Source organism: Leopardus geoffroyi, chromosome B3 (genome assembly GCF_018350155.1).
Source record: "Leopardus geoffroyi isolate Oge1 chromosome B3, O.geoffroyi_Oge1_pat1.0, whole genome shotgun sequence".
Lineage (NCBI taxonomy): Eukaryota > Metazoa > Chordata > Mammalia > Carnivora > Felidae > Leopardus > Leopardus geoffroyi.
Window position 1 is genome coordinate 5,454,870 of NC_059337.1, and position 23,549 is coordinate 5,478,418.

General features: G+C 54.3%; 3 protein-coding genes across 4 annotated transcripts; 2 read left to right on the forward strand and 1 right to left on the reverse strand.

Moving 5' to 3' along the window:
- Window positions 1-4,915: 4,915 nt before the first annotated feature.
- HDDC3 (HD domain containing 3) lies at window positions 4,916-6,548 on the reverse strand. Its single transcript, XM_045452317.1, has 4 exons — window positions 6,409-6,548; window positions 6,042-6,097; window positions 5,691-5,931; window positions 4,916-5,384 (listed from the first exon to the last, which is right to left on the reverse strand). Exons 1-4 carry the CDS (start codon window positions 6,518-6,520, stop codon window positions 5,254-5,256), a joined length of 540 nt encoding a protein of 179 aa, XP_045308273.1. The 5' UTR covers window positions 6,521-6,548; the 3' UTR covers window positions 4,916-5,253.
- A 1,316-nt stretch (window positions 6,549-7,864) lies between these two features.
- Window positions 7,865-9,158, forward strand: LOC123584455 (protein shisa-like-1a). The gene is made up of 2 exons (XM_045452318.1): window positions 7,865-8,104; window positions 8,309-9,158. Exons 1-2 carry the CDS (start codon window positions 8,002-8,004, stop codon window positions 8,521-8,523), a joined length of 318 nt encoding a protein of 105 aa, XP_045308274.1. The 5' UTR covers window positions 7,865-8,001; the 3' UTR covers window positions 8,524-9,158.
- Window positions 9,159-9,279: 121 nt separating this feature from the next.
- On the forward strand, window positions 9,280-23,460 carry UNC45A (unc-45 myosin chaperone A). Of its 2 annotated transcripts, none has more exons than XM_045452293.1 (20): window positions 9,280-9,384; window positions 9,611-9,772; window positions 10,006-10,042; window positions 10,345-10,520; window positions 13,080-13,172; window positions 13,637-13,804; window positions 15,033-15,201; window positions 15,489-15,659; window positions 16,940-17,111; window positions 17,712-18,012; window positions 18,815-18,909; window positions 19,140-19,281; window positions 19,663-19,803; window positions 20,005-20,132; window positions 20,319-20,385; window positions 20,800-20,913; window positions 21,131-21,246; window positions 22,087-22,204; window positions 22,311-22,466; window positions 22,618-23,460. In XM_045452293.1, the coding sequence occupies exons 1-20, from the start codon at window positions 9,379-9,381 to the stop codon at window positions 22,873-22,875; spliced, it is 2,790 nt and encodes a 929-aa protein (XP_045308249.1). In that variant the 5' UTR covers window positions 9,280-9,378; the 3' UTR covers window positions 22,876-23,460. The 2 variants fall into 2 exon arrangements, with proteins under 2 accessions (XP_045308249.1, XP_045308248.1); XM_045452292.1 differs by having other exon boundaries at window positions 9,309-9,429.
- The last annotated feature ends 89 nt before the right edge of the window (window positions 23,461-23,549 follow it).

The window sequence follows — 23,549 nt, forward strand, 5'->3', positions numbered from 1 at the left end:
CCTCCTCAACTCCTAATGCCTACGAATGGCAAGTGAGATATTTACAATGCCAAAGCATAGAGTAAAACAAGAGGAACTCTCCTTTGACCAAGAATGGAGAGAACAGCTACAGGCCTGAGCAGACGGGAAGCTCGCAGCTTGAGACAAAGCCCAGCAAAGGGCAGCAGCACTGGCACAGACAGGGCACCAAGACTAACCCAGGGAGGCCAGAACCAGGCTGAGCAAAGAGCAGAGGAAAGCAAAGCAGAGGCTGCCAGCGAAACATGACAAAATAGAAGCGACCCCAAACAATGCTTTATGGAAATACAGTCTACATATGGGATAAACACTGGATTCTGTGCAAATGGTATGGAGACTTTTGTGGATCTGGAAAACAGAACTAAGGAATCTACTTGACCACACCACAGAGATAAAAGGAAAACCTAAAAGAGAGGTTAAGAAAGATGGCAGATAGGGGCGCCTGGGTGGCTCAGTTGGTTAAGCGTCTGACTTCAGCTCAGGTCATGATCTCACGGTTCGTGAGTTTGAGCCCCGCATCAGGCTCTGTGCTGTCAGCTTAGAGCCTGGAGCCTGCTTCAGATCCTCTGTCTCCCTCTCTCTGTGCCTCCCCCATTCTCTCTCTCTCTCAAAAACAAATAAAAAAAAAAAAAGAAATATGGCAGATAGATTTAGAAGCATTACCATAATGTTTAGTAGCTCTTTTAGGAGAGACTAGTGAATAGGGAAGAAGAAGCCTTCAAAAGGAAAGTGGAGGCACTCTTCAGAAATGAAGAAAGACAGGTGTGCGTCCTTGTGAAAGTACTCACCCAAGTTCCAAGAAAGGTACATTAAAAAAAACAATCCTCACCTACGTATATTGCAAATAAATCCCTAAAAATCAACCAGATTTTTAGGAAAGAAACTCCATAAGGAAAGACTATCAGATGACAGCAGACAGCCACAGTGAACAGGGTACCTGAAGACCAGGGAATAGTACATTCACACTTAGAGAACATAACCACTAACTCTCGATTTGGTATTAGCTACACTGTCATTCAGAGTGAGGGGGAAATGACATTTCAAACATCCAAAGGCTGAGAGTTTGCAGTGTGCAAAACTTCAGTGGAAGAAAAAAGGTGTACTTGGGGGGAAAAAATCCACGGTGCATCAACCAAGGGGGGGGTATACCTAATAAGCACTGGCTATAAATTATAATATAGCTTAAAAAGAACCAGAATGAGAATTCTAGATAGCAATAATGTTAAGTGTTATTCCAGGGGTCCTTGTTCAGAAGAAATATAAGCACACCTCAAGATTCACACGCACAAAGGAATTTTTGAGGATGAGGATGTTCACTGGAGCATTACGTGGTGTAGTGAAAAGCTGAAAACAAAACTTAATTGTCTATCAGAAAGGGGAATGCATAAATAAAATACTGTCCATTCATATGGCGAAATACTATAAAGTAGTTCAAAGGAGTGAGCTAAACACTTATGAACATCAACATGATACATCTCATGAGCATTGCTAAAGGAAAAGAAAGTTACAGGGGTGCCTGGCTGGCTTAGTTGGTAGAGCATGCGACTCTGGGTCTCGGGGTTGTGAGTTCGAGCCCAGCGCTGGGTACAGAGATTGCTTAAAAAAAAAAAAAAAAAAAAAAAAAAAAAAAAAAAAAAGGTTTACAGAGTGATATATACTTAAGATAAAATACTCCAAGTACTATAAGGACAGTCTTTTCAACAAATGGTGTTGGGAAAATTGGATAGCCACATACCAAAGAATGAAGTTGGAAGCTTATCTTACACCATATACAAAAATTAAAATGGTTCAAAGGCCCAAATGTAACAGCTAAAACTATAAAACTCTTAGAAGAAAATAGGAGGAAATCTTAATGAGGAATCTGGCAGTGATTTCTTAGGACACCAAAAGCACAGGCAATAATCCTTCTGGAAAAGATTCACACCACTCTAGATGCCATTAAGAACGTGCAAGGTTCGTGGGAAGAAACCAAAATATCAACATTAACAGGATTCCAACTGGGAAATACTGATGCCAAACTCTCGGATGACTTTGAGAGGGTCAAGACTTCCGTGGAGGAAGTCACTGCAGCCGCGGTGGAAACAACAGCAAAAGAACTAGGATCAGAAGTGGAGCCTGAAGATGGGCCTGAGTCGTCACTGCAATCTCAGGATCAAACGTGACTGGGCGAGGAGGAGTTGTTTCCTGTGGATAAGCAAAGAAAGTGGTTTCTTGAGATGGAATTTACTAGTGCGATGCCGTGACGACTGTTGAAATGACAACAAAGGATTTGCAATATTACTTAAATCTGGGTTGACTCCCATTTTAAAAGTACTACTGTGGGTAAAATGCTATCACACAGCATTGTCCTCTACAGAGAAATCATTAGCAGGGTCAGTCAGTGCGGCAAACTTCACTGTCTTATTTTAAGAAACTGCTGCAGCCACCCCACCTTCAGCAACCAACACCCTGGTCAGCAGCCATCAAGCCAGATATTTCACCAGCAAAAAAATTATGACTCACTGAGGGCTCAGATGATGGTTAGCATTTTTTTTTTTTGGCAATAAAGTATTTTAAAAATAAGGTACATATACTATTTTCTTAGAGACCTAATGCTGTTGCACACTTAATATGCTGCAGTATAATGTAAACCTAACTTTTATATGCACTGGGAAACCAGAAAGTACATTTGACTCGCTTTATTGTGATATTCTCTTTATTGTCGTGGTCTGCAACAGAACCCACGATGTCTTCAAGGTATGCCCGTAATCTCAAATGGCTCAGGGGAAAAAGTTCCTTATTTTGTACTTCGAACTTTGAAGTTTCTGGTTGTTTAAAAATACATATTTAACAGATTAAAAAAACAGATACCTACTACATCGGCTCAAATCAAACATCTAGGGAGGCCTTGGACTCATCATCCATCCAGCCCCACTAGCCACTTCAGACCTGATCTTTACCATGTCCAGTAGTTGGAGCTGATCTCAGTGTGGTCACTTTTGTCTGGTTAAAAAGGCCCGGGGCAGAGGCGGGGTGTGGGGGGGGGGAGGGTGGGCAGGGCCCAGTAGGGGGCGTCTGGCTGGCTCAGTCAGCAGAACAAGACTCTTGATTTTGGCATGGTGAGTTCCAGCCCCATGTTGGGTGTAGGGATTACTTAAAAATAAATAAGTAAATAAACTTAAAAAAAATTTTTAAAGGCCCAGTAGTGAGGCAAAAAGAGAGGGGATTGTGGTCTTCTGTTACTGTCTCTCTATTTGATCGTTAACAAGTCTTCTCACCTCCCTGAGCCTTGCATTTTGTCTCTGTGAAAGTAGAACAGTATCCCTACCCTTCACTGTCTCATGTGGTTATTATAAAGAACAGATGAAGTAACACAAGTTAAAAGGTGTTTTTGTAAAACAGCAAGCACCTTGTGACAATTTACCCCTGCATTCAGTAGGGTGATTTATTGTCCTGAGGCCTTAATTTTAGGTCACTTAAAAACTGTATTTATTACATATGTGTGTGTATATATGTGTATGTGTGTATATATATGAAGTTTAAGGGAATAAAATTTTTAAAAATCCTGTAATCCTACCCCCCCAAACTAATTTATTAAAAAACTAAAACCAAAATTCTCCAAAACATACCACACCCCAGTCTGCCTTAAGAGGATTACATTGAACTCTGCTGATCTGTTTACTTGGGATGGTCTTGAAACTCGATTCCTTTATACTTTAAAAAAAAATGTTTATTAAAAATTTTTTTTAAATATTTATTTTTGAGAGAGACAGAGTGCGCGCAGGGGAGGGGCAGAGAGAGGGAGACACAGAATCCGAGTCAGGCTCCAGGCTCTGAGCTGTCGAACTCGGGGCTCGAACTCAAAAACCGTGAGATCATGACCTGAGCGGAAGTGGGAAGCTCAACTGACTGCGCCACCAGGCGCCCCAATAAACTCCTTTCCTTTTATAATTTTTTTTTTTCACATTTATTTTCGAGAAACAGAGTGAGACAAAGCGTGAATGGGGGAGGGGCAGAGAGTAGGAGACACAGAATCTGAAGCAGGCTCCAGGCTCTGAGCAAGCGGTCAGCACAGAGCCTGATGCGGGGCTCGAACCCACGAACTGTGAGATCATGACCTGAGCGGAAGTCGGACACTCAACCGACTGAGCCACCCAGGTGCCCCACTCCTTTCCTTTTAAAGGCCACCTTGTTGCCCTTCACCATTGTCCCCCCGACAGACACCGCGATGGGCGTTCGTTGGGTACGTAACCATCGTGGTCTAGCACGAAATGGCCTTTGACCTAATAACGATTTCCTCACCTCCCAGGCGTACCCTTTCCGAGGGGCCAATAAGCCCCAGCTGCTCAGCAGTGACCTAACACCCTTCACCCGAAGACCTCTGCCCGCGGCGCCACGAAGCGGCCCGCCCCCTATCCTAAACTCCGCCCACCCCAGTGCTCGCGGGCTGGGCCGCCCCGACCACTTCCGGAGGTGCCCGGAAGTCCATGTCACTTAGCAACCCAAGGCACTGGCAGAAGGCTAGCGCTGAGACCTGGGATGGGCTGCGGTCTGGGACCCGCAGTCCCCCACCGGCCCTGTCATACTGCTCCTGGGGTCTCTCCAGGGCTCAGCAAGAGCAGCCAGTAAGCAGGTGGCATTCCTTTCCAAAACGTCAGTCATCCCGTCCCGTTTTCTTAAGGAGGACGACGACTACCATTTTTTGAGCGCCTATGTGTCAGGCTCCATCTGAGACGTCACATAATCTAACCCTAATAATTACACAGCCTGTCTCACTGTTAAGGAAACCAGGCTCAGAGGGGTTGAGGCGCTCAACCTGAGGAACCTTTCCCCGGGGGACACACAATTGGAACCCTGCCATGCTGAATCCCGCATCCCAGTTCCCCATTCAGGAGGTTGGGGAAGGAGCAGCAAGAACTTAAACCTTTACCCAAAATGTTTTATTTTCCATGACTTATGAACGAGTGTTTATATAAGCCCAAGTCCCCGGGGGGGGGGGGGCAGGGGGGCAGGGTTTTGGCCCATGCAAAATAGCAAAGAGACCCAAGGAGAAAGGGCAGTAAATGCGTTAGAAATGGATGAGCTGCATCTGATTTCCTCAATCCAGGGCTCAGCTTAGTTGGCAGGAAACATTGAGAGATATCTGGGCTGAATAAATCAGGGAGTGAGATCCAGAGGCACCAAAAGGTTGGAATATGATTCCTTTCTGGCCAGAGGAGGCTGAAGTCTGGGCCACCTGGTGGCTGCAAGCACTGCTCAGAGTGTCAGCCCCCGCTCCTTAAACAGCCGCTTTAGAGCCTCTTCCAGCTGTCGGTTTGTTCCCTGAAGCCCCTTCACCACTTGCGCTGCCCACTCGAAGTACTCCTGGACTCGATGTTCAGACCATCCTGCATGAGAACGGACAGAAAACTGCTCCTAGGACATCCAGGACAGTATTGGATTTTGCCCACTTCCTGGAGGGCATGGTGCACGGCCATGAGATGAGTGCCTGATGGGATCTGTCCAGAACACTTGCCCTGGGCCCAGTTACTGTTATTTCTACGGTGTGAAAGGAGACCAGAGTGGTCTAGTATTAGCTCGGGGAGTCAACAAGAAAGCCCAGGCTCTTTTCTTTCCAGGGGAATTGACCAACCTGTGCCTGGGGAAGGTGGGCGTCCCTCCCCTTCCCCTCAGGGCAGGTGGGGGGAGCGTACCCTCTGGGGTGCAGCGATTCAGGTCCCTCAGATTGTACAGCTTGTCTGCCAGCTTCACCAGTTTAGCCCCGGGACTGCTGTGGGGAGCCTGCTCCACCTGCAGCCGCTTTCTCTCCAGCTTGGGCAGAGTCTTGTCATCTGTCACCTCCTCCACCAGGCGCCGCACTTGTGCCCCGAAGTGCAGCTCCACCTCATCCAGGGTGGTGTCTGTGTCCTCCACTGTGTCATGGAGCAGCGCGGCCTGGGGACAGGCTTCCACTTAGCCCTGCGGCTCCAGCCAAGGGGTGCTCAGGGCTGAATGGGGCCCCTGATCCCCACCCTAGCTCCTAGTGGAGGAACGACGAGAGTTACCTGTAACACCACAATGTCAGTGACTCCCGCCTCATGGGTCAGGATCCGAGCCACACCTGACGGGGCAAAGCAGGAAGTCAGAACTGAGGGAGTCCCAGGCTGCGTGTTGTGGATTCTGTAGAGCCAGATGTGGCTTCTCACTAGCCAGATGACCTTGGGCAAGTCCTTTACTCTCTTTGGGTGTCAACTGTGCAGAGGAACAGTGATGCCTACCGCCCCGGGTTGTTGTGAGGCTTAAACACGAAAGGTGCCTGGCACAAAGCCTGGTACAGAGCAGGGGCTCAATGAGGTGTAGGCCCTCCGCGTTCCCGTCCCGGTCCCCACCCCCTAGACGCCGCTGCGGCTGCTCCCGAGGCGGTGCGCCCACCGATAGGGTGGTTGATGTAGGGTGTCCCTTCGGGGTCCTTCCGCCGCTGCAGTCGGTGCTTGCGAGCTGCGAAGTCGGCAGCCTCCACTAGCTGCGTGGCCTCGGAGCCCATCGCCTCAGCTCATCGACTGAGGTCCCCAGAGCCCCTGGAGCCCGGGACGGAGCGTTCACAGCGCCCCCTGGCGCCTCGGAGGCCGGGGGGGAGGGTTCTGGCTCAGACTGGTTCTCTGCAGCTGATACCCTGGCGGAGAGAGTAAGGGAGTTTGGGAGCTGCCCTCAGCATCGCAGCCCCTGGCGCAGGCGCTCTCCGGAAGGTGCAGGAAGAACATGGCGGGGCTCCCTCGGAGGCCACAGTCTCGGGGAAGGAGGAAGACAAACAAGAAATAACACAGTGTCCTCACAGTGTGCCAGATCCAGGGCTGGAAGACATAGGGGGCTATGGTACCTTGGAGGAAGGGCAGTTCACCTAGCCTCTGGGGTCAAAGACGGCCTCTCCCAGGAGGATCCTCTCCTCCCATGAAAAGCCAACCTTCAATCTGTCAATGCTCTGAAAATTCTGAAAGTGGTCCAAAAGTGGTTTTCCCTGCAGGGATGATACTGGTTGCTATGGGCATGGGAGCCTCACCTTTGGGCCTGATCTTCTGGAAATTGGAGCCTACACTAGAAGCCTGCCCAGTAGACTCACAGGCGGCAGTGATGTTTCTGCAAGAACTGTCTTCTTTGTTCTCAGGTGCCTGGACAAAATGTTTGCATTTCTTTCTTGTGCCCTAAGTGTTCCTGCTTCAGTCCCCAGGCACCTGCTGTGGGCCCCTCGGGTGATAACTGTTGTCTTGCTGTTCTGGGAGCATGGCATTGTCAGGCCTCAGTAGGCCCTAGGATAAACACTTAACACTGCTGGCTGGTGGCCATCAGCCTCCTAGAGAAATCCCCTGTCACAGCAGATGGTATATGAGGTTTAAGGGGCAAGAGAGACCCGGAGACCCTGGAAGAGCTTCTCCTGTGCACTGGGACTGGCTAGTTGTGAGGTACAGTTCTCCAATCAGACTGGTAGCTTTTGTGCTTTTGGCTGGTAGCTGGGGCAGGCGAGGGCTCAAGGGAAAAGTTAATGGAAGGACTTGCCCTTGTTTTTCAGCTAGTCTTGGTGGTTGTCATGATGCAGAAGTTAGGGAGGAAAGCTCCAGAGCTGTCACTGAGGTCCCTGGGGCCTGAAATGGAATGATCAGAATTCCCAAGGCTTCCACGACAGCCTGGAAGGTGAGAGTGCGTAGACAGAAACGCTTGTCTGTTCGTCAGGCTCATGGCTCAGCTTCTCATGCTTGCTTCTGCCTTCTGGTCTTCTGAGGCTTTCCCCCTTCAGCTCAGAAAACCTTAGGCAGCTTGGAGACACAGACCCCACGTTTTCCATCAGAAGATAGAAACTCAGTCCCTTTCATCTCTCTCTAGAGGTTGGTGACAGAGAAGCTTCAGGTTTGTGTTAATGGTGCCCAGGGGCCTTGTAGTTTTGATTTTTATTTCCTTACTGTCTGCAGCCATGGCTTAGAAAGAGAGATGTCGGGGTTCCCATGGCCAGGACCGAGGTGGAGGTGACCGCGCATGGACTTTCAGAGGAGGCTGGGCCTTTTGCTCACAGCCCTCAGCGCGGGGCTGCTGCTGCTTTTCGGCTGGGTGACGCTTGCTCAGCCCATCTCTCTTTCAGGTACAGCGCTCTCCTCTCCCCTCTGCGCGTGCCCCTCTTCAGATCCCCTATCATTTCAGCAGGGGATGGGCTGCTCTGGGGAGCTTGTGGGGAGAAAGGAATCTGTGCTTTTGAGAACGGTCCTTTTCACTCTCCAGAGGGGTCGAAGTGGGGTGTGGGCAGACCATGCTTGCCCGTCTCCAGCCCCCTTGCTCCTCCCTTCAGCACTGGCCCACCACCCCCACTTGTGCCAGACTAGCTGGGATGCTGATGGCCGCCACTACCCGGGTTTTTTCTGTCCTCGGCTGTCGGATACCCCGGAGGAAGCTTACTGCTGTCACCTGCAGGCTGCAGGGGGCTCCTGCTGCACCCGGGCTGAATTTGAGGCCTTGTACCAGGTCAACCTGTCCGCCCTTCCGCCCCCACCCCTCCTCAGGTGAGAACACCAGCCCCAGAGCCACTGGGATCCAGACAGGGTGTTCCAGCATCCGGGGCTCTGTTTTTAAATTCTGGGGCGGAAGGCTTAGTACAGACTAGTGGAGGGGTCGACTTCGAACAGAAAATCGCGTGAATGCATGATTACAAACAGTTTTGTGGAGGAAGTTCAGGAGGCTGTGTAAGCGGGTAACGCTGCATGCATCGAGGGGCTGGGGCGGGGTGGGACGGGTGTCTAGACTAAGAGGATTTTGTAGTCCGAGGATTACACCCGTTATGGGTGGGGTTTTCAATCCTGAATCCGTCCATGAATGGTTTCACGGCACCTGCGAGCCCTCTGAATTTCTAGTTAGGAATTCTATATTTATCTGGGGAGAGGGGTGTCCCGAGCTTTCTCCGGACTCTAAGGGGCTCAGTAACCCAAAGGCTGCAGCAATGAGCGCGCGCCTAGGGCCAGCACCTTGATACTCTCGCCTCTCCCACAGGGGCCGGGGTCCGCTCCTAGCGCTGGGCCTCTATACCCTGCTGCTCGTGGCCCTGATGACCGCCGACCTCGTGCACTTCTGCCGCAGTCGGGCAGGGGGTCGGCGCCCAGGCAGCCTCGGGCCTCCCTCTGGGTCCTCTGCCGCGCGCCCCCTGCGGATCTCGGCTGGAACACACTAGGCGCGCCCACGGCTACTCTGCGCCGCGGACCCGAGCCCCGCCCCCTCGCCCGGCGCGCTCTCGCGTTGGCCCCGCCCCTTCCCTGACACCCGCTCTGACGCAGGACCGGGGCGGGGCGGCCGACGTCAGATATCTGAGCCTGATCCCACCCCGCCCCAGAGACTGCGCTTGCGCGCGCCTTGGACTCTGGCTCTGCGATGACTGTGAGTGGTCCAGGCACCCCCGAGCCCCGGCCGGCTGCCCCCGGGGTGCGTACCCGTCCCGCCCGCGCCATGGCTACTTCCCACCTGTTCTGACCGTTCCCGACCCTCCTTCTCCCCAAGTCTTGGCCCTCCATGGGATTTGGCCCTGACCCCCAGTCTCCTTTCTCCCAGCTCCCCGGCCCTGGCTGGAGCCCACCCCCAGTGTTTCCACCCATTCCCTCCACAGGCCAGCTCAGTGGAGCAGCTGCGGAAGGAGGGCAACGAGTTGTTCAAATGCGGGGACTACGAGGGCGCCCTGACGGCCTACACTCAGGCCCTGGGTCTGGGTGCGACGCCTCAGGACCAGGCGATCCTGCACCGAAACCGGGCCGCCTGCCACCTGAAGCTGGTGAGGGAGCCCACTGCCCTTCCTCTGCCCTGCCACGGCCCGGTTTCCCCGTCTCGCTGCTGCTTGGGCCCCGGTTGGGCATTCACCTTCCCAGGCCACCTACATTGGTCTGATGTCTCTTGGGCCTCCGGGTGGTGGTGAATCGAGTGGCTCTAGGGAACTACCCTGCTGCCCCGCTAGTGCTGGGAAAGGGAGATGACCAGCCTCTCAAGCCCCTGAACCTCTTCTTGCAGGAAGATTACGACAAAGCCGAAACCGAAGCATCCAAAGGTAGGGGACTGTGGGCGGTGGTGTGGAGCTGTGGGGCTTCTCCTGGGGGGCAGGGATTCTGGGAGCACTGCATGTTCACATTCTCCTTTTCCTTTGGCCCCTGAAACACCTCTGCTTTCTTTCTTTCCCACTTCCTTGGGCATTTCCTTTTCTGCAGCTACCCTCACCTTTTCTGAGGCTGGATTACTGAGTCCCACATCTGTCCCCCCACCTTCCTCTGGCCCTCGAGATCTTTCCCCTACTGCTCTTGCCTGGAGATTGGTGGCCTCATGGGTGCTGACGGAGCTCCCGTTTGTACTCAGCCATCGAAAAGGACGGAGGGGATGTCAAAGCACTTTACCGGCGCAGCCAAGCCCTAGAGAAGTTGGGCCGTCTTGACCAGGCTGTCCTTGACCTGCAGAGATGCGTGAGCCTGGAGCCCAAGAACAAAGTTTTCCAGGAGGCCCTGAGAAACATCGGGGGCCAGATTCAGGAGAAGGTATGTAAATGACATGGGGTGGAGGAGAGAGAGGTGGTAGAGGGACATTGGCCAATGGATCTGGGCAAAGGGTATAAACGCAGAGAGGAGATACTGATGGCAAATGAGCTTATGGAATGAGGCTCAGTCTTGCTAGTATTTAGGGAAAAGCAAACAGAAATAACAGCAACGTGCCGTTTTTTGGTTGTCTCTTTGGCAAGCTTTTTCTTCCTAATGTTTATATATTTTTGAGAGAGAGAGAGCGCAAGCGAGCGGAGGAGGGGCAGAGAGAGAGAGCGAGACCCAGAATCTGAAGCAGGCTCTAGGCTCTGAGCTGTCAGCACAGAGCTCGAGGCAGGGCTCGAAGTCATGTTCCCTAGAGAAGCCTTGCGCATGTACACAAGCAGGCATGTGTATGTTTATTTCAGACTTGTTTGTAGTAATGAAAAATTAAATTGGAGCTTTGTCTTACTGCCGGCAATAGGGTAATGGCTAAATAAACTGGGTGCTGCCCTAACTATAGACTCCTATGCCGTCGTCACCAAGAATAGGTAGATCCACGTGTATAGAGGTGGAAGGAGGCTACTTGTTAAATGAGAAAGCCAAGTGGGCTGTAACACACACTGTATGATATCGTTTATGTTTTTTATAATTTTTTTTTTTCAACGTTTATTTATTTTTGGGACAGAGAGAGACAGAGCATGAACGGGGGAGGGGCAGAGAGAGAGGGAGACACAGAATCGGAAACAGGCTCCAGGCTCTGAGCCATCAGCCCAGAGCCTGACGCGGGGCTCGAACTCCCGGACCGCGAGATCGTGACCTGGCTGAAGTCGGACGCTTAACCGACTGCGCCACCCAGGCGCCCCTGATATTGTTTATGTTAAAACACTACCCCACATACACCCTCGAAATGATACCATGTTTTTTCTGTGGGTCCGTTTGGGTGTGTAAATATGAAGAAAAATCTTGTTAAAAATATACGTCAGAATGATAACAGCATGACTCCTTGGTAAAGGAGTAGATTGATGTTTTGTTTGAGAGAGTGTGCTCATGCGAGTGGGGGAGGGGCAGAGGGAGTCGGAGTGAGAATCTTAAGCAGGCTCTGTCCACGCTGAGTGTGGAGCCCAAGGTGGGGCTCGATCTCACAGCTGTGAGATCATGATCTGGGTCGAAATCAAGAGTTGGACACTTAAGCGACTGAGCCAGTCAGTTCCCCCCTCCCTCCCGATGGGGTTTTTCAAAGGAGATTTTGCTTCATCCATTACCTTTATGATCTAGGAACAGACATTGTCTGTATAGTACATATGTTTAAAAGTTACCTTAGGAGAAAAAATATCTGAAGGCCATCTTGAACAATGTCCAAGCTTGAATTAATCAGATAACGTGATGTTACAACGCTGGCACAGTGAAAGCAGGAAATACCATGGCAGTCACCTTACTGAAAGCTTGAGACCTGGGAAGGCACATCGTTATGTCTCCATGCCAGCTCTGTGTGGTCAGCAGGAGCTTCCTAGGGCCCTGTGTTGAGAAGGATTAGGAAGCAGATGGCCCGGGGCTAGCAGAATGTGCCATGACAGATTTCTCCGTCTGCCCTGAATGCAAAGGGGGAAGCCGGGAGTGGTGCACGGGCTAGGTATGTGCCCCTGTCCGTAACCCTGGGTGGGGGGAGGGCCTAGGATGGTCTTAATCAGATTATTTTATTATTTCATTTATTATTTTTGAGACAGTGAGCAGGGAAGGAGCAGAAAGAGAGAGGGAGATAGAGATCTGAAGCGGGCTCTGCACTGACAGCAAAGAGCCCGATGCGGGGCTCGAACTCACGAACCTTGAGATCACGACCTGGGCTGAAGCCCGATGCTTAACTGCCTGAGCCATTCAGGTGCCCCGATTTCTGACAAGTTTTTTAAATAATCTGATTGAGGGGCACCTGGGTGGCTCAGTCGATTAAACATCGGGCTTCAGCCCAGGTCATGATCTCACGGTTGGTGAGTTTGAGCCCCGCATCGGGCTCTCTGCTGTCCGCGCAGAGCCCGCTTCAGATCCTCTGTCTCCCTCTCTCTCTGTCCCTCACCTGCACCCTCTTTCTCTCAAAAATAAATAAACATTAAAAAAAAAAAAGAAAGAAGTTGTCAGAGGAGAGTTCTGGAGCCACAGGGAGCATTAGCAACTACCTCCTGATCTCCTGGCTCCCTTGCAGTAGGCGTCAATGCCGAGTTCTGTGTCGTGGGCAGAGTACCCGTGCTGCCACAGCATAGAGGGTAGCAGTGGGAATGGGTTGCCTCATGGCCAACAGGATGCCCGCCCTTCTGAATGGCACTGCCTTCAGCATTGGCGCCACCTGTCCTGCCCAAGCAGGAAGCCGCTCAGAAAGGAAAACAGCCGCGGGAAGTTTGGGTGAAGCTGCCAGGCGAGTCTCTTCCTGCCCAAGGTAGCTTGGTGCCCGCCCTAAACCCAAATGTCCTAGCTGTGCCTCCCGGAGACCGGAGCCAGGCCGTGGGAGGAGCCGAAGAGAACAAATAGGGAATGTGATGTCTCTGGCTAAAAGAGTGATTTCTTCCATGCCTTGTTGGTTTGTCGTAGGTACGGTACATGTCCTCGACGGACGCCAAAGTGGAACAGATGTTTCAGATACTCTTGGACCCCCAAGAGAAAGGCACCGAGAAAAAGCAGAAGGTATATCCATGTCTGGACTGAGTGAGTGGGGGCTGAACTCCCACTGGAGCTGCCCCTCCCTGTGTGCTGATGTTGGCCCAGAAGCTGCTGCTCGCCTCCTCAGATCAGGCAGCCGAGCTCCCAGAGCCTGAGCGACAGCTTACAGGGCCTGGGGCCTGAGTGTGAGCCACGGAGAGGGAATCTGTGTTCACTGAGCGCCTTGTTGCCAGGGCTAGGGCCATGGAGGTGACTGAGGCGGGCTCTGCCAGGGACTCTGGATTCCGTTTACTCTAACCATCAATCCCGAGAGCAAGCTCTTCCTTCTACTTACAGAGGAGGAAACTGCAGTTCAGAGAGGTTCAGTTTATGGCCAAGGTCACTCAGGTGCTGAGTGGAAGCAGTGAGGTCCAGAGCTCAGGGTCTCTGCTTGCCCTGGCCTGTGCTGCATGTAGTGTCCGCATTGTGGCGCACTTCCTTTGACACAGGCTTCCCAGAACCTGGTGGTGCTGGCCCGGGAGGATGCCGGGGCTGAGAAGATCTTCCGGAGCAATGGGGTTCAGCTCTTACAACGCCTGCTGGACACGGGTGAGGCCGACCTCATGCTGGCGGCTCTGCGCACGCTGGTCGGCATTTGCTCCGAGCACCAGTCTCGGGTAGGTAAGGCGGAGGGGCGGGGTTGCTACCTCAGTCAATCTGTCTGTCCCTCCTTCCACCCACCCACCCACCCCTCATCGTATTCCCAGAAGAACTGAAGGCAGAGTTCAAGGAGACCTGTAACAAGAGAGGAAAAATTAAAATAGCTCAAAAAAGCCCAGTGTGATTTGGGATGAGCTGGGGCCTGAAAAGAGCAAAAGCAGCCCACCGGTACCCCAAGCCCTTGCTTTTGGTGGGCTTAAAGTGTGCGGCGGGCTCAGAGATGCCTGGCCCCAGACTCACGCACCATCCACACAGTGAGAGAAGCTTGGTACCAGGAGAAGGGTCCCTGTCCTTTCCTAACCATCAAACTGGCATTTCCCCTGCGGGGCATCCTCCAGCGAATGATGTGGTCAGTGATGTTACCCACAGCATCTGGACCATCGAGACAGTGACCACATATGCGGGGCTTGACCCTGAACCGATTCTCAGCATAGACGGGGCACATCCAGTACAGACAGTTCCACAAGAACAGTCCTACCCCGATGAAGTCTGCGCCCTCGCTCTTGCCTGAGCAGGCTGGACCCAGGGGACAGGGACTCGAGCCTTGGTTCCTTCCAGAGGCACCCGTGATTCCTAGATCAGGGATGGAGCTGTGGGACATTCTGTGAAAGATGTTTGGGCCAAGCTCAGGTTGTATTTCTGGGTCTCCCAAGACTAAGAGTGGTGAAACCATGTGAGTTGCATCTACCTCTTTCTGCCTTCCTGCCTGTGCCAGTGTGAATATCCAGCTTAGAAATGGGGTAGAGAGACCTTGCAGTCTGTTCCATGCATGTCCACATGCCCAGACTGTAGACAGAGCCTCACACTTGGCATTGAAAAGGAACTAGGTGTCCCTGGAGCTGAGTCCCGGAGCTTGTCCAGACTTATGTGACTCCTTGCTAGGGAAACACGAACCAAAGCAGCTGTTCTTGGGGCCACAGTGTTCCTTGTCTCCTGTCACTGGAGCCGAGGAGAGGAGAGGTAGTGGTGGATGCCTCTGGAATGCTTTCTTTAGGAAGCCTTTCCAGCAGAATAATCCTGGCATTACCCCTGGTCACACCCTCAGGCCCACTTTGATTCCACTTGGAGCTGGTCCTTCCACCCAGATGTTTTCTCCCCCTCTGGCCACACTCACAACTCACACTTAGGGGTCTCTGTAGCTGCCCTTCACCAACTGGAGGCTCTGTCCCTCTCTGTCCCACACAGACAGTGGCAACCCTGAGCGTGCTGGGAACTCGGCGGGTAGTCTCCATCCTGGGCGTGGAAAACCAGGCCGTGTCCCTGGCTGCCTGCCACCTGCTGCAGGTTATATTTGATGCCCTCAAGGAAGGCGTCAAGAAAGGCTTCAGAGGCAAAGAAGGCGCCATCATTGTGGGTGAGTACAATCAGGTCCACGGTCCTTTGGGTGTTGCGATCGTGGAGGGGAAGGGGCTCAGCCAAACAAGCCAGCTCTTTGCAGCTGCAGGTTGTTGAGGAATGTGGCTTGGGGACAGTATTTGACTCTAGGTTCTAAGCCAGGGTACCTGCAGGGAAGGCTGGAGCCCAGGCCAGAGCCCAGGATGCAGGTCTCCCTTTTCTGTGTCTCCCTGGCCTACAGGGGAAGTTCAGGGGCCAGACAGGGCTGGGCCACTGTGGAGCCCACTAATGTCTTTTCATTGCCAGATCCTGCCCGGGAGCTGAAGATCCTTATCAGTAACCTCTTGGAACTACTGACTGAGGTGGGGGTCTCTGGTCAAGGTCGGGACAACGCTCTGACCCTCCTGATTAAAACAGTGCCCCGGAAGTCTCTTAAGGACCCCAACAACAGCCTCACCCTCTGGGTCATTGACCAAGGTTGGTGATCAGTTTTAAAGAAGGACAAGGTTACTGAGCGTATGTGTTACATCTTGCTTGGGTGACTGGGCCGAGTTATCCCCAGTGGGGACTGTTCCTTGCCATATGTCTGCACTGAAGTGTACCCTGTGGCTGCACCGTATCCGTAGAGAACTCAGAGTTAGCCCCTTCAGCAGTGAGCATGTGCACATGCTTGTACATCGAGCAGGCGTTGCACGCAGGTTAAGGGGGAGGCTGGACCACCTTTCTGTGTTTGAAGTTTTTTCAGTGAGTGTAAATTACTTCTATACTCAGAGAAAAAATGCTTAGAAGTTTACTATATAAATTCATACTTCTCAGAAAAAATGCTTAGAAGTTTACTATATAAATTCATACTTCTCATTCATACTTTTACTGTATAAATTCATACTTCTATACTCAGAGAAAAAATGCTTAGAAGTTTACTATATAAATTCATACTTCTCATACTTCTCAGGGCGCCTGGCTGTCTCAGTCGGTGGAACACACCAACTCTTGATCTTGGGGTCATGAGTTCGAGCCTTGCATTGGGCAGAGAGAGTACTTTAAAAGAGTATTACATACGTACATACATACACGCATATATTCGTTAACTAATTCGTACTTCTCTTTTCCCTTAAAACGTAAGTGAGGAAGGTTTGGCAAAGTCCCTGCATGAATACATTTAGCGGGGGCTCATCCTTCAGTGTCCCAGTCATGGTGTGAGCCATGGGTGTTATTTTCCCCTTCAGTTTTACAGACCAGGAGCCTCAGAGTCCCCAGAACATTTGGCCCCATGGGTAGGGCCACCATGCAGTCCTCACTTCTTTAGTTTTATTTATTTATTTTTTAATGTTTCTTTTTGAGAGAGGGAAAGGAGAGACAGAGCATGAGTGGGGGAGGGCAGAGAGAAAGGGAGACACAGAATCCAAAGCAGGCTCCAGGTTCTGAGCTGTCAGCACAGAGCCTGACGCGGGACTCGAACTCACCAACCTGAGAGATCATGACCTGAGCTGAAGTCAGATGTGTAACTGACTGAGCCACCCAGGTGCCCCCATGCGGTCCTCACTTCTGAGTTCCTTCCCCGACCCCAGAGCCGCCTCCATAGGCAGTGGTGGTTAGCTGGCCATGCTCTCTGAGCCTGCTTTGCGTGTGGCTGTCCACGCCCTGTGCCCTTGTCCCTGAGAGGTCCCTCTTCTCCGTGCCTCTCCCAGGGAGCATCCTCCCTTTGCCGCTAGGGGTTGGAACTAGCATTCTGCTGCCTAAATAGTGTGTCTTTTCAGGCCTGAAAAAGATTCTGGAGGTGGGGGGCTCTGTGCAGGACCCTCCTGGGGAACTCATGGTGACGGCGAACAGCCGCATGAGCGCCTCCGTCCTCCTCAGCAAGCTTTTCGATGATCTGAAGTGTGATGCTGAGAGGGAGAATTTCCACCGACTCTGCGAAAACTACATCAAGTAAGGGAATTGGCCCCTTGTCTCATTGCCGGGGGCTCCGACAGGGGTCCTGACCCCTCAGGGAAGGGTGGCAGGGAAAGGTTTTCAGCAGGGAGAGCAGCCTGGGGGAGGCCTAGCCGGGGACAGGGACACTTCTTTTCCCAAAGTGGCCTCCCCGGGGACGTTCTATGATCCGTTCTACGATGCAGCAATGTCCTCGAGCACTCCCTGTGCTTCCTGAGCACTTGCTGTGTATCCGTTCCCACGCGGTGGTGCAGCGTGATAGTCCTCCTACCCTTAAGGAGGCGACAGGTGGGGCTGAAGACACATCGTAAACTAAGCAGAACAATTTCAGGTCTTGATGAGTACAGGAAAGGCAATGGACGGTGTGTGAGCGAGAGTAACCTATGTCAGGCATATAATCAGGGGAGGCCTGAAAGCCCAGAGAGAGAAAATGGGCAGCTGGCCTCCTGGGGAACGTCCTAGTCTTCCCATTGGTGGCTTTTCTTGCTGTTCCTGCCTAAGTAGTGCAGATGCCTGGCCGGTGGATGGGAAGGGGGGGGGAAGGAGGGTCCCGTTATGTCAGCTTTGGTGTGACAGCTGTCACCCTGTGCCCCTCAGGAGCTGGTTTGAGGGCCAAGGGCTGGCCGGGAAGCTGCGGGCCATCCAGACCGTGTCCTGCCTCCTGCAGGGCCCATGCGAAGCCGGCAACCGGGCCCTGGAGCTGAGTGGCGTCATGGAGAGCGTGATCGCTCTGTGTGCCTCTGAGCAGGAGGAAGAGCAGCTGGTAGCCGTGGAGGCCCTCATCCACGCGGCCGGCAAGGCCAAGCGGGCCTCGTTCATCACTGCCAACGGCGTCTCGCTGCTGAAGGACCTGTATAAGCGCAGCGAGAAGGACAGCATCCGGATCCGGGCGCTGGTGGTGAGACGTGCCGGCCTGGGCTGGGCACACGGGTGGGTGGGCAGGCGGGGGTATTGGGTGGCCCGTATCTCAGGGTGCGGCTCCGGCACATGCTGGTGAAAATATGGGATGTGCGGGGCCTCGTCGAGGCCGGAGGCATGAGCGCTGGCTCCTTCTACCACGCGGCTCACGGTCCAGTCGGGGAGATGAGCCTCGTCCTGAGAGGACTCATGCCGCCCCCTGGAGGTGGTAGGAGAAGCTCCAGGAGGAGATGGTGGAGGAGGAAGAGGACCGCCGGGCCAGGCTAGTCAAAGGGGCCATGCGGAAAGGCGGGGCTGCAGGCGGCCCCAGGTGCTGGTGGCTTGAGCACTGGATGGCCTCCATGCAGCTTGGGAAAGCCAGTCCTCCTCCTTGGGGAGGCCTGAAAACCCAGAGAGAGAAAATGAGATTAGCCTCGGACTTCTCCATCCCGGGAGGATGTTGCCTTGGCCGAGGCACCTGTCTTCTCGCCACACGTGTCATAGCTCCACCTGTAAAGAGCTCTTTGTCTGACACGGAAATGAACAGAGCAAGTCCAGGTGTAGATCTGGAGGGGCTGGGATCCAGGCCTGCGCAGGGGACGATACGCCAGTCTCTCCAGATGCATGTCACGTGGCCACCCCAGTAGCTGATTTGCTGCCGGTGCTGCAGGTGGTAGCCTGGGGTGGATGTGCGTGGCCTCCAGAGGGCCGGGCAGAATGTCAGGGAGAGAGCCGGGCTCAGAGGAGCCCAGCTCTGCCTCCATCCCCGGAGACCGACAGCTGGTTCTCGCCGCCTCCTCCAGGGGCTGTGCAAGCTCGGCTCGGCTGGAGGGACGGACTTCAGCATGAAGCAGTTTGCCGAAGGCTCTACTCTCAAACTCGCCAAGCAGTGTCGAAAGTGAGTTATTTGGTGTTGCCATGGCTCCCCACCTTCGAGAGAAAGGTCTGGGTGGAGGGTGGGACCTCCTCATGGCCCTGCTCTCCTCCAGGCAGACCCTCCTGGATCCTGCCACGTGAACTGCTTCGTGCGTGGAGGGGGTGCACAAGCCTGTGGCTTTGCCCGCTCGGTCTTGGCGGCCCCTTCCCCCAGCCCTTCTGATGGTCATCCGCCGCCCCACATGTCCCTAGGTGGCTGTGCAATGACCAGATCGATGCAGGCACCCGGCGCTGGGCAGTGGAGGGCCTGGCCTACCTCACCTTCGACGCCGATGTGAAGGAAGAGTTTGTGGAAGATGAGGCCGCCCTGAAGGCTCTGTTCCAGCTCAGCAGGGTAGCTCGTGGCTTCCTGTAGTCCTCTGGGAACAGCGTCTAGGATTAGAACTTACCGAGCTCTTTTGGCAGGTCTCGGCCAAAGGCTCTTGTGGCCTCGGATGGGTGGGGAGGGCTGGCAGCCCGCGTGGGTGCTCCGTGGCGTAGACCTGCTGGGCTGCACCCGCAGTGTCAGACAGGATGGATGGTCTCTTTGGAGGAGTTCGGGGGGTCGGGTGTGTGAGCTCCCAAAGCCTGGGGCCAGCTTGGGCCTGGGAGGTTCCCACGTTCATCCCGGTGCCTGAGCGGTCCTGCTGGGGGTAGAGTCGGTGGCCTGGGCAGCATTTGTCCCATGTTCCCTTGCCCCGGGATGGCCGGCTGACCGCCCCTCTGCTGCCGGCAGTCCGAGGAGAGGTCGGTGCTCTTTGCGGTGGCCTCGGCACTGGTGAACTGCACCAATAGCTACGACTATGAGGAGCCGGACCCCAAGATGGTGGAGCTGGCCAAGTACGCCAAGCAGCATGTTCCGGAGCAGCACCCCAAGGTGAGCGAGCCTGAGAGGCTTTGGGGGCCTCTGTGCCTTTGGGACCAGTTGACCTGGGGCATCCACAGCAGCTTAAACTTCCGTGTGAGCAAGTTTCTTTCCCTTTGTACTCCTGTTCATCAGTTGTGCTGTACGGAGGGTCCCCCTTTTCCTGTCCAGTCAGCCAAGTCTCTTCTGCTAATAAGCTGCCTCCCCACCCAGGACAAAGCAGGTTTCGTGCGGGCTCGGGTGAAGAAGCTGCTGGCGGCGGGCGTGGTGTCGGCCATGACGTGCATGGTGAAGACCGAGAGCCCCGTGCTGACCAATTCCTGCCGAGAGCTGCTCTCCAGGTGAGGCCGCCTTGGTGCAGCCAGAAGCCTCGAGACGGTCCGTGTAACTGCAGAGGAGCAGGTCCCCGGGGCTGTGGGCCTCTGGGAGTGAGGGGCCACCATGTAGCTTCCTGCCTTCGCTGAGCCCAGACGGTGCGGTGTGAGCCAGAGCCCCGGCCCCCGCCCACCTTCACCCTCTCCCCGCAGGGTCTTCCTGGCTTTGGTGGATGATGTAGAAGACCGCGGCACTGTGGTTGCTCAGGGAGGGGGCAAGGTAAGCTTGCACGCTCCTTCCTGGTGGTCTATAAAACGTGCATCAGCGGCCGCCACACTGGAGACGAAGGTCGGAAGGCATTACGAATGACCGGCAGGAACATCTTCCTGCCGAGTGAGTGATGCCGACGAGGGCAGGTTTGTGCCCATTCAGGTCCCAAGTTCTCCTCCTCTCCCTCGTGTCACTGACCTGCATGGTCTGGGGCCCAGCACAAGCCGTGGCTGGCCCTTAATAGGTGTTTCCCGAAGTGTTTGGGCAGCTTAAGGGGATGCCTGGGAGACGTGAAGAGATCTGAGCAATGTGGTCAAGCCCGGGGGAGGAGAGAGGCGAGCACCCGGTCAGGGCTCAGGGCCTGGTGGTTTGGGCCTGACCTGCTAGGACACATCTCGGACACTCATGGGCTTGTCCCCACAGGCTCTGCTCCCACTGGCCCTGGAAGGCACTGATGTGGGGCAGACAAAGGCTGCGCAGGCTCTTGCCAAGCTCACCATCACCTCCAACCCAGAGATGACTTTTCCTGGAGAGCGGGTATGTGTCCTGCTGCCCCAGCCCTGGCCTCTCCTCCACCTCTCACTGGGTCCTGGTGGCCTCTGACCTGGGCTGTGGCTCCTCCTTGGTACTGACAGGACGTGGCAGCTTTGCTGAGCCCTGGTGTGGGGAGGGTGGCCTTCTCTCTGAGGGCGGGCTCTGCCCCTCAGGGCGGTGGGGGCGGGGCGAGTGGCCCTGACAGGTGGATGTATCACAGATCTACGAGGTGGTCCGGCCCCTCGTCTCCCTGTTGCACCTCAACTGCTCAGGCTTGCAGAACTTCGAGGCACTCATGGCTCTGACCAACCTGGCGGGGATCAGTGAGAGGCTCCGGTAAGGTCCCTTGGGACAGGGGGCCTGGGCAGGGAGGGCATTTACCCCAGGACTGCACTTGACAGCGTGAAGAGCACTCTTGGGTCATTGCTTTATTTGAGCCTTGTGGTGACCTCTGTATATTATGTAGCTGGGGAGACAGGCCAGTTTTGACTAGGCCAGCGTTCCACGAGTGGGCAAGGCATTGGGCAGCGACAGTGCGAGCTCTAGAGTCAGACTCCCCGGGTTTATTAAATCCTGACTTCACTGGTTACCGGTGTGCAACCTCAACCTCAAACGAGTGCTGCTCTGTGCCTCCGTTTTCCTTCTGGGAAATGGGATGGTTATAGTGCCCATAGGTACTACAGGGGTAGTAGCAAGGAGAGGTAAATGAGAAAACTCAGGCAAAAGCACTTAGTACACAGAACGTGGCTCCCAGCAACGTGCCCAGTCAACATGTGTCAGCTGTTACTACTAATTGTGATATTGGCCCCATTATCCACTACTCAGCCTTGGTCAGCAAAACAGTTATAATCATACCTGCACCTACACCATAGGGCCGTGGTGAGGACTAAGAAAGATAGTCCAAGTTCGGGGTCAGGGTAGGTGCTTAAATGTTAGCTGTTAGCATCACCATCACCAGCCCCCTGGTCTCCTAACTCCTACTGTAGAGCATTTTCCACGGTCCCATGCTGTCCCCAGGCCTGCTTAAGAAGCTGGAAAGCAGTGCCATTCATACCTGGTGCAGGAGGGTCTTTGGATACCCCCTGGGAAATCCTTGGCCTGGGGCTCGATTGTGTGGGGACGCTGGGGTGGGGGAGGTGGATGCGGAGGCTCACCTTTCCACCCTCGGCCCTACAGGCAGAAGATCCTGAAGGAGAAGGCCGTGCCCATGATTGAGGGCTATATGTTCGAGGAGCACGAGATGATCCGCCGGGCAGCCACGGAGTGCATGTGTAATTTGGCTATGAGCAAGGAGGTGAGGGCTGGTCCGGGTGGTCCTGACGGGCAGGCATGCAGAAGTACCTGTGTCCCGCCAGGCTTTGCCCCAGCCGACTCCGTCCCCTCCCCTCTTCTGGCTGCAGGTGCAGGACCTGTTTGAAGCCAAGGGCAACGACCGGCTGAAGCTGCTGGTGCTGTATAGCGGGGAGGACGACGAGCTGCTGCGGCGGGCAGCTGCTGGGGGCCTGGCCATGCTCACCTCCATGCGGCCCTCCCTCTGCAGCCGCATCCCCCAAGTGGTCAGTGCGTCAGTGCGGGAGGGAAGGTGGGCCAGGAACTCCTTGCATGCTGGCGGTTGGTGGGGTGTGGGGGGGATCCCAGGGCACGCAGATGTGTTTCTGCCAGGGTTGAGCCTGTTGCTCGGTGGTGGCACTGCCCTGTTTCCCGCAGACCACGCACTGGCTGGAGATCCTGCAGGCCTTGCTTCTAAGCTCCAACCAGGAGCTGCAGCACCGGGGTGCCGTGGTGGCACTGAACATGGTGGAGGCCTCGAAAGACCTAGCCAGCAGCCTGATGGAGAGCGAAGTGCTGGAGATCCTGTCCGTGCTGGCTAAGGGCAAGGAAAGCCCTGTCACAAGGGCTGCTGCAGCTTGCCTGGCAAAAGCGGTGGAATACGGGCTTATCAAACCCAACCAGGATGGAGAATGAGGGGCTGCCTCATGCACGCGTCGCCTGTTGCAGCAGAGGAGTGAGGACATACACAGCTTGGGCTGGTGGGGGCTGGGATGCTGCACACTGGCTTGTCTGTAGCTGCCCTTTGACGTCCTCTGCTAAGTCGGGGACCACCTTCAGTCACAGCCCTGCTCTGCCAGCACTGCCTCCCGCCTCACGCAGCAGAGCCCTTTTCCTGTACTACTGTAGAGAGCTGGGAATGGGGAAGGTGCATCCTAACCCAGCCTGTGGGTTCCCGGCATTGGGAAAGGGCGCATCAAGCAGCCTCACCAGCTGGGAGCAACTCCTGAGCCTGCTAGCGGGACTGCCTCGACCCTCTACCTACAGGAAGTGAAATGTGTGCCCTGTCCCGAGGCAGGGAGGGCTGGGTGTGAGCCAGGCCTGGTTGAGTCTACAGCAGAGCTACACAGCACAGCCCCCTGGACGGAGGGAATCCAATGGCTTCTCCACCCTGGAGCCTGCTGAGTTGCTTTTTAATTCTGCTCGAGGGTCAAGGGGTAAACCTAGGAAACTAATAAAAATCTGTTCCGTCGCTTGGGAATAAATGGGTTTGGACTCCTAGATGCTGCCCCTTCAATATTTTTGTCTTTGTATTGAGACTTCCCAGTGGCCTCCACTCGGGCCTTGCTCTGGATTTGGGGTGGGTGTGA